Here is a 13,791-nt window from a genome sequence, read left to right as displayed (position 1 = left end):
ACTCTACTCGGGATATCAGACTTCTCTGTTACCAAACTTATATATCCCCCGTCCTCTCCTACGCCGCTGAAATCTGGGACCCTTACACCTCCAGTAATATAGACAAACTTGAATCTATTCAAAATAAATCCGCCCGATTTGTTCACGACTGCTGGTCATCTTTCATTTCTGTGTCCGAACTTAAAAATGAACTTCATCTCCTCCCTCTCTCTACTCTTCGTTTCATCTCTCGATTAACATTGCTTTATAAAATTTTCCATGGTCAGTTCAACATGGATACTTCTGGTATCTTAGCCAAACCATCCTACATCTCTAGAAGACTCGACCATTCCCTTAAAATAAAACCTATTTTTGCTTCCACTGACTGCTTTAAATACAGCTTCTTTCCTCATACCATTGGTGAATGGAACAAACTCCCAAGCTCTATTGTTGAATCTCCCTCTATCACTAGTTTTTTATCCAACATCAAACAATATCTTTGTCATTCTCAATCGCATCCTCTTGTATAGGCCCAAGGGCCAACAATATTGTATAAATAAATAAATAAATAGAATGATCTGATGTGACATGCCGTAGCCCAGTGTCATCTTGTAGTTGGAGGACTATACTACCTGAATGATAAATGTTGTACAAATGAATATAGCACAATATACGTGAAAAGAGCAATGGCATCATGAGAGATGAAATTGTGTGAAATATGAATTTTTTATGAGCATTAAATACTATAGTATGTCAATGAAATTAAACGAAGAGAGAAGAAAAGTTTGGATATATATTATCATTGAAAAGTAATCCTTTCAAATGTTTATGAATTTGTTTCATAAACCTGTTTCACTTGAACCTTTGTTTGACGTATTACAATCTTTCATCTTTTTAGTCTATTGTACTGGAGTAAGCACATGAGTGCGCTTTTATAACATCTATGCATTTTTTTTGCGTTTAAAATCAAAATTTTTCATTGATTTTATTTGGCAAAGATATAATTCCAGGTGCTCTGGCTGGACTATACTCTCATTTAAACATTGTTATACTTATTACTTTTTTTCCTTTAATAATGTGTATTTTCATGCTTTTCCTGATATTTACTGTATTTACTAATGGCAGGAACCTTTGGAAGTGACAAAACTCTTTGGTTTAAGGGGAATCCAAGTATGTATTCTCTTTTACAAAAATTAAAGTGTATTGACAATTTTTGATGTCATCAAAACAGTATTCATTTCAATAACAATTATTAGTTACCATAGATTTAAGTGGGTGAAGTACTTCAACTGTGAATAATTTGAATTTAAGAACTATTAAAAACGAAATTTTATGAATTGAGAAGCTCTGGAATCAAGAAATGAATAATGCATTCTTTGAAAGCACATTCATTGAAATATTCAATAAGGAAAACATTGATTCAGGGTCAAATTTTTATTTGAAGTATTGGAATATTTACCTGGGCCGGGTATATTCTAGCCGGGGAGGCATGGTTTGGTGTACTTATGTAGGACATCCTAGTGTGCATGCTTGAATTTTTTCCTGCCTGCAGACTACTGATGAATGAAGAAGTGTAAACACTGTCACATTTTCATTTTTTTAACAAAATGGCAGGAAAAACTTGAACAATGCATTAAATTTTGTGTGAAGCTTTGTGGTTCCAAGTGGAAACCAACCACAAGATTCAACAGAACTCCAGAGATGAAGTGTTCACCACATCGATAAAGGAGTAGTACAATTGCTTCAAAAATGGCAGAACATCAATAGGGAGTGAAGCACGTTCTGGTAGGTGCTGAATAGCTGCATATTCAGAAATAAGATCGTTATTGACCAGGTGAGGACTCTGGTGATGCAAGATCATCAAATCCTGATCAGAGAACTTGCAGATGAAGTGAGCACTATCATTGGATCAGTTCATTCCATTTTTACTGACAATTTGGTCTTCAGGAAATACAATGTCAAAGTCATGCTGACCATCTTCTATAACTCTAAGGGCGCAGTTCATCATGAGTATGCATAGCACTGCACAACCATCATTAAGGAGTGCTACTAAGAGGTTTTGCATCACAATCGGCATATCCATCATGATTAATGCAGTAACATTGATAAAGTCTTTTCTGCCATTTTGTCAAAAAACAAAAATGTGATATGGTACTCACTCACGCTTCCTCACTCATCAGCGGTCTGTTGGCTACTGGCAGTTTTTGCAGGCAAGAAAAAAAAAGGATTGCCTACATACATGCATCAAACCATACTTTCCCCATCTTCCTTGATTTATGCACTGAAAATTATGGTAGGATACTTCTTGAACAAACTGTGTTTCAGATGTATTCTAACTTGATTTGTTATGTATTTCTCTGTATCTTTGTTATAGCACACTCCTATAGGAATGAAAAATGCCAGGATATCTCAACATTATAAAGCCAGCCTTACAGCCACGTTCAACCTGTTCCCAGTATGTCAAATCATATATCTGTTGTGGTAAATGTGATAAATTAGAGCAGCGGTTCTCAACCAGTGCTCCACGGACTCTGCGACTGCTCTAGGAAAATAAAAAAAACATTAAAATTTAAAAAAATAATTATAAATATTTTTAAATAGTAAAAATAAATCAGTAACTTTAATGAATAATTAAAAATAGGCCTACAGGGTTCCGCCATCAAATGTTTTTACTAAAAAGGGTTCTGCGAGTCAAAAAAGGTTGAGAACCGCTGAATTAGAGAATATGCATAATTTCTGGTTATTATGCATAATCACCAGATTTATCAAAATTACCATATTATAAATAAATAAATAATAAAACAAATTATTATAAATAAATAAATAATAAAACAAATTATTATAAATAAATAAATAATAAAACAAATTATTATAAATAAATAAATAATAAAACAAATTATTATAAATAAATAAATAATAAAACAAATTATTATAAATAAATAATAACATTATAAGTAAATAATAGTAGTTTATACAGTAATTTATCAAAATTACCATAAACAACCATAAACTCTGTTTCAGGATGCCAAGTATGCAATTATCATAGAAGAAGATTTGGATGTGTCGCCAGACTTTTTCAGGTTATTACATTAGAAAAAACTTATTTGCGCAGGATATTATGTGTAATTTTTTTTTTTGGCATTGATATCTTTTACCTTATATTTTACAGCTATTTCAGTCAAACATTACGTTTGCTTGAAGAAGATGATTCTATTTATTGCATATCTGCATGGAATGATCAGGTAGTATTATATTAATCAGTCGAGGCTGTATTTCAGAGTAGAAATATTACTCGACATGCTTAAATGATAAGCTAATCTATAGAATTTTTTTTTCTTTCCATAGGGGTATGAGCATACGAGCGAAGATCCAGGTTTACTGTACAGAGTAGAGACGATGCCTGGCTTGGGGTGGATACTCAAACGCAGCTTGTACAAAGAGGAGCTTGAGCCACGGTGGCCGACTCCAGAAAAGGTGATTTTTATGTGATGCATGGTTTGTTTAATATGTGGAAATGCAAATGTGCTCTGAGTCTTATTGGAACAGCAGTATGGGTTCTTGTGCAAAGCGAGAGTTTAAGGCATAGTTTCTCAACCTTTTTTGTCCCATCGCCCCCTTCTTCATAAATTTTTTTTCTCCCAATGCAATCGAACCCATAGGATCCTATGCTATACCAGTAGCTTCTACCGCCCCCCAGGGGGCCCACATTGGGAATCACTGGTTTAAGGGTTCTTTGTTTGGGTGCAACAGAAATTTAATGCCCTTTCTACTCTAGTTTTTTTACACACTTTACCACTTCCTGAACGTAAATTCTTCTTGCCATTTAGAAAATTTTTTACTTCTGTATAGCACATACAGTCTTGTGGAAATTGTCTCCTTTCTTGTGGAATTAAACTAATTAATGTTACAGTGGTAAGAAAATAAATTTTAAATTCCCCATGCTGGAGCCATACACCATGTATTGTATGGTGCAGACCTTTTTCTCGCATATTTTTTTTAGACTGGGGGAAGGAGGAGGAGGAGGATTGTCCTCCCACCTGTGTCTGTACCTGGCACCTAAAAAAATTTTTTTTTCGATTTTTTTCCTCGATTTGTCCAGTCCTACTTTGAGCACACCTTTAAGCTGTGGTTTACGGCAAGAATTATCTGACAAGTTCAACACGTGAATTGTGGATATCTAAAAAAAAAAAATTCTCACTGAAATAATATAAATTCTATGCTCAGATGGCAAAATGTTACAAGTCACTTTTCCTAAAAAACTGAGTTGTTCGTATTTCGGAGTCTCGTTCATTAAAATTTTGGCAGGTGGTAAAATTTTGTATTTCTTTTTCAGTTTATGAGGAAACAACAGAGGCAAATAGTAATAATTATATTGCAATAAGTGAAAAGCCTCAGTTGTGGCACGTTGAAGAAATATTATTTACAAATTTGTCATTGTGAAATTTCAACAAAGTAGCATAACATTTTGCCATCTGAGCACAGAATTATGATCTGTAAAATATGTTTAAAATCCCATTTTTTTTAGCTCTGGGATTGGGATATGTGGATGCGTCTTCCAGACATCAGGAAAGGTAGAGAGTGCATTGTTCCAGACATATCAAGAACTTATCACTTTGGCTCCTCTGGACTCAATATGAACTCATTTTTCCAAGACATTTATTTCAAGAAACATGCCTTCAATACACAACCAAATGTTGAGTTAAAAGATCTCGACAGGTTAGACTTCATCTTGCCATTTTTTTAATACATTAAAAAAAAAAATATTTAAAACTAGAAACATCTAACCATTTTTTAAATATTGGTTACATAACTGCAATTTTTTTTAATTTGGCTACTTATTAACCTGCTCATTTGCTGTTCTAAATACAGGGTTGTGCATGTATGAAAAACCAACACACCTCACTACTTCACCAAACACCAACTCTGGCCATATCGCTATATTGCAATTTACTGCCATTAGTGAGATGGGTTGGAAGTGAAGGCGCTGTCTATCGGTGGTCACCTCGAGTTCGTTAGGGAAAATATCTTATCGACATCCTCCCTTGGGTTCGAACCCGGGACCCTGACAACAACCTTCACGATGGTAGACGAGGATCTTACCACCATGCCACTCGGGCACAACACACCTCACTAGCACAAACTAATCACTAATCTACTAACATCCAAATGTTTTGTTCATTATTTTTTAACATAATAGCAGACAATTTCTAACTGATTGTTTTTATCAGCAACCAAAACCTGGATTTCATGTTTTAAATTATATTTCACCCACTTGTGTTCCTAATATGTACAGTGAGCAAAGACTTCTCCCACAACATCACTGGACTGGACCAGCAGTGGTTGGTTGAAGTTTGTTTTCTAATTTCAAGGTGGAAATGTGAGCCAGTCTCCCATTGAAAAAAAAACAAAAAAAAAAACACTCCACATAGACAGTTTTACTACACAATACACAAAAATCTAGGCATATGCCACTTTCACTTCCAATTTCAAAGACAAATAAATTTTTTTTATTTTATACAAAAATTATCATTATAAATTTTTTATTTACAGTCTCAAGCATGATAATTATGAAGATGTGATTCATGATCTCTTGAGGTAAATGAATAAATTTCTTATTCGACATAAGCATTTTTCAACCTATTGTCTGTGAAGATTGTAAAGGTGGTCGGTTCACAGGCGTACTTAATTTCAAATTGAATGAAAAACTATTCAATTGTATGTAACTCACTTGGTAATATCTTTTTGATCAAATAAAAAATTAGACCACACTTGGGATGACATAATTTATTGAGGAAAAATACGGGAAATTGTGATCCTAAATATGGGATATCCCTGATTGTCATCACCAAAAAAAAAAGCAGTATCCAACAAAATTTTTATTTATTGCAAAAATTGCTGAAGGATGGGAAAATAAAGGGCTACTGCAAATCACTGTAAACGAAAATGTACTTCATGGAAAAACATTGATAGTGATTTGGAGGGGGTTGAGAATACTTAAATTAAGAAAAATATGGAAAATTGGGATATTAAATATGATAAAATATGGGTCAGCGCCAATTGCTGAAGGGTTATTAAAAATTGCAGTGAAATGTAATTCATGGAAAAAATATTGAACATTACAAATTTGTTTGATGAATATTCATATTTATAGCCATAATTTATCATAATATAATTTACAACTCATCAAAATTACCTGCATTCATGTTTTCAGAAAAGATTTACAAATATTCCAAATGAGCTTCGAATAAAAAGATCGGTATGATCAAAAATACTGACATAAAATACAGGTCACATAGTCACAGCACTTTTGCTATAAGTTCATGGTCCGCTGAACTATTTCAAACATTTTTCTGGTCTTTTTTTCAATTTTACTGGCTCGGAAAGGTTGAGAAACACTGTTCTACATCACAAGCATAAATTATTTTCATCCCATCAACAAACTTAACTAAATTTTCTAAACAAATTTAATTTAATTCCCGGATGAAAAATGAATTTTTTGGTTCTATTACCGTCATTTGATGTGATGTTTTTTAAATATTTATTTAGGAAAGCTGTGGTATTAGATCATAGCAAGTCTCCGTGTGAAGAAAATTTTATCCCAGATACCAAAGTGAGTTTCTACAAGATGTGGCCATTTCTCAATTATTTCATTTTAGTATTAATATATTAATAATGTGAATTATGTTATATGATTGTAGGGAGAAGTTTATGTGATGTTCATAAAGATGAATGGTCCAAGAGATTTCTCTACTTGGTTGCAAATAGCAAAAGTAAGTTAATTTGATTTATATAAAAAAATTATTAAGAAGGGAGTTTCAATAGTAAAGAGGCCAATTAGTTACAAAAGAAAAAAACCAAATAAAATGTTTTTGAACCAAAAAAAAAGATATATATATTACTCACACACACACACACACAAATAGAAATTAGATCAAAGGAGAAAATAAATAAATGGAAAAATGAGGAGGTCGTTGCAAGCTTTGGAAGTCCAGAAAACATGAAAAAGCAAAATTGAGAAAATACAAAAATTGAAAATCACTAGAAAAGCATGAAAAATACACATTAGTAACACAATATTTAATGGACACCACCACAAAAATGTTTTGTATATGATTGTTGAGTTGCAGTGTCAATGAATGACACAAACTTTTATGATTTCACGGCCGTGTCTTCTAATGTAGGAAGGCGTATAAAGTCCGAGAAAAGTAAAAAAAGATATTATGTGGGGTGGGCCGGGTTGTTTGGAATAAATTCAAATTCCCCCCACCACTTGTCAAGCCAGGGGTAAAATAAAAAGATATGTATGTGGTGGTGTGCTATATGACATGGTCAGCCAGGTCATAGTGATGATGCTCCGTTCTTCCTCAATGGCCCAAGTTCATTTCTATGCTTCATACATGCAGATTGAAAAAATAATTTTCTAGAATGTCCAAAGCCTTGAGTTTGATGCTAAGAGTATTACAGTGTGCACTGAAAACATTAAAGTCTGAGCTTTTTTTTTTTAAAAAAGAAAAGAATTTGTCTTAGCCTATTAATTCATTCTATATGAAATGGCTGAAAAACTTTCTGAAAAAAGAGATAGAATCACTTTTCCGACAGATATTCCTAAGGCAGACATAAATCAATCAGAGAGAGAGAGAGAGGCTTGAGTGGCAACAGTTCCGATGATGATTTTGTGAAACTTCCGTTCAAAACATGGCTGTGTAATGTTATCATATGCACCCAAATCAACTAAAATATTTGTGTTAGCTAAAGCTGAAAAACATGAACCAAAATCTTCAAAAAATTTTTAAGCTGAGATATCACTGTACAGTATAGACTAGTAGAAAGTATATCGTATAATCAAGAGTGGTGTGAGAAATTAAAGGGTAATGTTCCCCTTACTCATACTAAGTATGAATTTTTTTTTGTGAAATATTAGATTAAGTTTGATACATTCTCAATTTTATCTTTTTTAATTGTTCCAGTGTTTCAAGATATGGGATCTTGATGCAAGGGGTTATCATAAGGTAAGATTGAAATGTCCATCATTAGTTACCATGCTTGAAATTTTTCCATTGATAAAGTTAAATTTAGTTTATTTTAAATTTATGTAATTCCCATGTCTTATAATTTTTTTTCCATCAGAGCATGTGGAGGCTTTTCATGAAGGGGAACCATGTTTTAGTGGTGGGAGTGCCAAATTCTTCTTATTCGTAAGTTATCCAGCATTAACACACATTAAATTACAGTTTTAATTAATTTTTAAAATACAATGAAACCTCAATATAACGATACTTTGCGGACCTAGAAAAATCATAATTGTAGACGGATTATGATTGCATCGAGAGGTAGCATTATCACCGACGTAGCACTGGCAAATTTATGCTGTTGTTGTCATCACGAACTGGCACTGTTAGTACCATCATAAAATACTTTTATAGGCATTTACTCAGAGAAAAAAAATTCTAATTGATTAGTTGATGAATAAAAATTCAAATAGTTTCACTTTGTAGTTTACCGGACAACACTGTTAGAAAGTAGCTTCACAGCAACTTCATTAACTCTTTCAAAGGACATACTGCACAAACTACTGATTTTAATAAATACCCTCAAAAGAACAAAAACTGGTGAAAAATTTTAAAATGTATTGAAAGTGATTCTGAGTGGCATGTAAAAATATTGTAGTAGCTGTTTCGAAATATCCTAAAAAATATTATAGAAGGATTTATCGTTGTAAAAGATATCATTGCATCAAGGGTAGTTGTGCATTAAACTACAGGCAATTTTAAACAAGATTTAAAAAATATCATGGTAGAGAGAATTATAGTTATATTGAGTATTGCTGTGGCGAGGTTTCATTGTACCCTATTTTCTTGTGTATAGTCTGTAGATTTTTTATGTTAAACATCATAATTTTTAAGTGCATATTTATTATCTGCCAATTCCCCCCCCCCCCAAAATTCTGGAGTAGAAATAAATATTTAATAAATGAATTCATGAAATTTTTTTTTAATAGATATATAGGAAAATCAATTTTCTTTTATGAAAACATGGCCGATAACTTCTCTTATTCCTCAAGAATTCATTATTGATGCATAAAAGCTACATATGCAAATTTTCTCTACAGCAAATTACAGTAAATGCCATGCTTCGGTTATAAGATGGTAAGTAAAGTTTACAAAGATATTATTGTTATAGCTATTTCTTGTGATATTTTGTAGGTCCTTCAAACCAGCTCGAGTAACACCGATATATCTAGAAGACCAGAAAATTGACAAAGACAGATATAGATAGTTTGTGCCATAGAACTCTTGATGAACTCACCTTTCAACTTTATTGGTGTACAGTTTGAGTGTTTGTTGTTTTCATGAAACCTCTGAAAAACACTTTCAGTCATTTAAAAGCGGTGAACAATGTACAGGAAAATGAAAAAAAAAACCAATTTCTCGAACTTCACGTAGCCTGCAGGGCAGTGCTTTTTTTGTTTTTTTTCCCCCTTCCATGGTTTTGTGATCGGTCTCGCCATTTCCTATGTCAAGTTCCTGACCTTGAGTTTTGTTAATGCTTTTTTTAAGTTTCTCTCGTTTCAAATGCTTTGAAAACAAAATTTTCAATGATAAAATGATTTTGAAATGACTGGGGCAACTATTTACCTTCAGGATCAATTTTATGTGGACATGTATTCACTAATTTATGAGGAAAAAAAAAATCAGCTTAACCAAAAGTCACAAATATAAACCTATATTTTACAGATTAATTCAACTTTATTTTTGATAAGCTTTTTTTCAGAACTTATATATTTCATGTTCTCTAACATGGACCATTTGAAAATGGTGATTTATCAATGAAAATGTGAGGAACTTAACTGTGAACATAGCATGCAAGTCTGAAGCAGATTGCTTCCCCAAAAAACAACGTCCCTGTGGGTTTTTACTATGCTATTCAAAATATCTAATCTAAATATATTTCTTAACTTAATATATGCTTTAACAGTATTGGTTGCTTTGTATCTCTCAGATACATGGCCACTTTCTGTTGGATATGGAAATTTATTCAGGTAAATTATTGTTGCTTGTATTACTACTATGTTAAAAAAGTTCAGAAACTTATTTTATCACAGAAGAATGAATGCAGAACCTTCTTATTTTGAATTAACTACCCTGCGATGTTATGTATTTTTGCTATTGTTCATGCAAAGATGTAAATGCCAATCGCAATCTTTTCTTTTGTCGCATCCTCCAGTGCCTTTGTCGCTGCTTACTGCACTTCTTCAGAACCTGAGAATCATTGCCCTTAAGCAAGTTCTTTATTCAAGGAAAAAGTTGTGTGTTAAGATCAGGGAGAATAAGTTGGTCGTAGAAGTTTTGTGATGTTTTGACAGGTAATCTTGACACCAAGAGGAACCTTTGTGCTGGTGCATTATTGTGATGGAGCACCCACGACTTGACTTTCCACGGTTCTGGTCGCTTGCATCTCACCAAATCATGCAGACACTTTTAAAGACTGAGAAGTCCCTCCTGGTGTCAGATTACCTGTAGAAACATCACATTCCGACACATCCACAGCCAGCTTATCCCCGATTGTTGCCCGATATGACATTTTTGTTTTTCCTCTCGGATAAAAAATTTGCTAAAGGGAAAAAATTCACAGGTTCTAAAGTAAGCTTACAATCCACATTTATACTTTTGTATGAACAATTGCAAAAATGCATAATTGTATGTGTGCACAGGGTAGTTACTTCGAAGGGTAACACCAAATATATAAACAGGTTCTATCTGTAATAAATAGAGTCTTGAAACTTTTTGAATGCAGTAGTATAATTCATGTGTGTGTAATACCAGACTTTTACCTATCTTGACACCTTTTTACAAATCCATTTTATCACATTGATTTCTCTGTCCTCATGAAACATCTCAATTGTTGCTGACCAAAAAATATCTCATCGGGTTGCTTTGTTGCATAATATTTCAGGATTCCAAGTGTGCAATTCTTAAATATTTTCAATAGTATATTTTAATGTCCCGTTTATTTTGTTTTCTTTGTGTGTATTCTCAAAGTTGACTGAAAGCTTCAAGTTCTCAATCGATTGCAAATGCAATCTGTATCCTCGTTTTCTAATGCATTACATTGTGAACACAATCTAGATCTTGAGGATTATTTAAATCCAAAAATTCTCTTTCATCTCATGCTTAGGAAGCAAAAAATAAATTATAACAGCAGCAAAAATCTCAACATCACTGGTTACATGTGTCTAGTAGATAAATAAAAAAACAATTTTGGTATTTTTCTTGTCCTACCTTAATTTGGTTTGAACAACATTTTTATGCATCTCTTGACCAGAAAAATAGCAAAAAGATCAAAGCACAGGGAAGAAACAATTTAACATCTATGTGCATGAATGTAAAACTCAACGACCATCCATTAACTCATAATTACACAATTATAACCTTTTAATATTAACCACAAACATAGCATATTATTAGAATTGAAAATGAAAGTTGAAATTTAGATGTTCGTACGGACATTAGTTCTTCAAACCACCATGACACACGTGTAGCCTGCCTGTGTAACAGTTTCTTCTTTTTCTTATTATTACACTTTTTTTTTCACACCCTCATATTTTTAAGCACAGGATACTCTTCATCATAAATTGCTGGGCAGCCGCATATCTTTCAGATACACATATGACCAACACAGTATTAAGTACCACCTTGATGAAAACTAACGCATGGAGAAGGAGCATGCAAATTTTGAAAGCTCTCGGTACCTGCTTTTTACATTGAGCCTCCATAAAAGCCAGGCTCGTAACATATCCCAGGTTGCCATGACCATAAAAAATTTTAGGTATCAATTCTATATTTTAATGTGTGGTTGGTACAGTGGAATCTCGATAACGACATAGATGCCTGGCAGTCGAGTGGTTAAGGAACTAGCTTCTCACTGTGCAGGTCTGGGTTCGTATCCTGGTTCTGGCATGAATGTATACTAACAAATTCCCTGGACGGATCATGCTGATCCCTTGGGAATACACGAGGATCACGTTATATTAGTGTTGTAGTTTGCGCAATATTAAATTTAATGGAAAGAAACCTAACTTGACGGCTAAACCCTGCTCAGGTTGACTACAATTTGTATTGCGTTATCGCAACTAATTTTTTTTCAATTGCTCAGTTTATAAATTTTTATGACAGTGTATTTTAACATTTTTGCATTCCATTTTCTCTTGGTTGAAGATTCTCACTTCCACCTTAGAGGGAGGGGGGGGGGGGGGAGAAGCTATAGAAATCAATGGGGTGCGAATGATCCTATTTGGCTTACAGATGATTGCAGATGTCATTCGCATGGATTAATTCATTCATGTGAATGACATCTGCAACTTTTAAGCAAGTGATGGTTGAGTAAGCCAGATCAAAATTTTTAAAGTTAAAAAAAAATATGCAAATTGCACTGCTCATTTAAAAGTAAGGTATTTCAACAAGTTGTGTTTTTCTCACTAAAAACATATCTGTAGTTTTCTTTGTTAATTTATAGACAATGGAATATAATTGTTCAACTATATATATAAGTACACATACATGCATAAATATTAAAAAATTGTGAGGGTGAGATTATATATATAAATGAACCCCTTGCTAAGACAATTGCTTAAATCAGTGTTTATCAATACTTTTGGGGTATTCAGGTTCCACTGTATATGTCCGAGCATAAGCCTACTCTTGGCTCAAAAGGGGAGATTTATATAACCCTAATCCTCTTCCTTTCTGTATGCCGGTGTTTGTGAAGGCAACTTATATAGGGAAGTGTCACTAACTCTTGGAAATGCTGGTAATAAAAAAAAAAAAAAATGTGGTTTCTAAGAAATCTGTCAAGCTCTGATATAAACTGTTCACTTTTTATGTCATCATTCATATCAGTTCCCTGAAATACTTTTCTATATTAAAAGGCTAAAAAAAAGTGTGTTGGAGTAAACTGCCTCTTCTACGTAAAAATACATGTTTGTTGCATTTATATAATTCACCTAAAAGCATCATCTTTGAGAATTAACTATGAAGATATTCATGCTATGTACTGCCGCATTTATTATATATATTGTGTTCATTTGAAAGCAATTAATTTCATGTAAATATATATTTTTAACGACTTTCTGTTGTGTATGTATGTATGTTTGTCGATCGAAAGGAGATTCTTAAATGAGTAAAATTGAATACTTTTCAGTATAATTTTACACCATCCTAAAACCAACATGTATTCTCTAGTCACATTTATGTGAACAGTTTTTTTTTTTAAATACCTTGACTGATTGATATATACATGAATTTTGTTTTTCTTAATAAAAAAAGCACTGTTTTGCATAACAATCAAATTCATAGTATTAAATTTATTAAAAAACAAAATGTTTGGACATTGAGTTTTTTTTGTCTATCAATCCAACTAAGGCAAAGCATATTTGAATATGATAAAGAAATGGTTTTCTATGATATATACCCATGGTGAGAAGTCCTTAGAAACTTTGAACCATGAGTATGCAGATAAGCTCATGGAAAAAATATTTCAGTGCATGTGTAATACAACACTAATGTACAAGACATATTTCCCCTTTCCCCACGGGTAAAAAAAAAAATTACAGGGAATGAAGTTTATCATGTAAAACAAGTACATTTCCTGAAGTCTAAATAAGTTGTGTTTAACTTATAAATTACCATAGCTGCTAATGTTAATTTTGATAGAACAAAACAATACAGGGTTACAACTTTGGCTATGAAATGGATTACGGTTGCGCCAACTCTATTGAATATATTTTAGTATAGCAAGAATACAAAACTGCAGTGT

The 13,791-nt window shown here is 32.9% G+C and overlaps 1 protein-coding gene across 4 annotated transcripts in view; it reads left to right on the top strand.

Moving 5' to 3' along the window:
* LOC149076028 (protein O-linked-mannose beta-1,2-N-acetylglucosaminyltransferase 1-like) overlaps window positions 1-9,912 on the top strand; it is a 155,675-nt gene extending 145,763 nt beyond the window's left edge. For all 4 annotated transcript variants that reach the window (XM_089243551.1, XM_089243550.1, XM_089243549.1 and 1 more), the window contains 12 exons: window positions 1,105-1,149; window positions 2,354-2,434; window positions 3,001-3,059; window positions 3,149-3,221; window positions 3,325-3,453; window positions 4,505-4,695; window positions 5,530-5,574; window positions 6,526-6,589; window positions 6,678-6,749; window positions 7,947-7,988; window positions 8,107-8,174; window positions 9,183-9,912. In XM_089243551.1, coding sequence (XP_089099677.1) covers window positions 1,105-1,149; window positions 2,354-2,434; window positions 3,001-3,059; window positions 3,149-3,221; window positions 3,325-3,453; window positions 4,505-4,695; window positions 5,530-5,574; window positions 6,526-6,589; window positions 6,678-6,749; window positions 7,947-7,988; window positions 8,107-8,174; window positions 9,183-9,255 — 942 coding nt within the window. In that variant the 3' untranslated portion in view covers window positions 9,256-9,912. The remainder of the gene's footprint in view (window positions 1-1,104; window positions 1,150-2,353; window positions 2,435-3,000; window positions 3,060-3,148; window positions 3,222-3,324; window positions 3,454-4,504; window positions 4,696-5,529; window positions 5,575-6,525; window positions 6,590-6,677; window positions 6,750-7,946; window positions 7,989-8,106; window positions 8,175-9,182) is intronic.
* Window positions 9,913-13,791: the final 3,879 nt, after the last annotated feature.

The sequence above is a fragment of the Pholcus phalangioides genome, unplaced genomic scaffold (assembly GCF_987345545.1).
Source record: "Pholcus phalangioides strain wild (caught in Gottingen) unplaced genomic scaffold, Ppha-v1.0 ptg000015l_1, whole genome shotgun sequence".
NCBI lineage: Eukaryota > Metazoa > Arthropoda > Arachnida > Araneae > Pholcidae > Pholcus > Pholcus phalangioides.
This window is presented reverse-complemented; position numbering and strand designations above follow the sequence as displayed.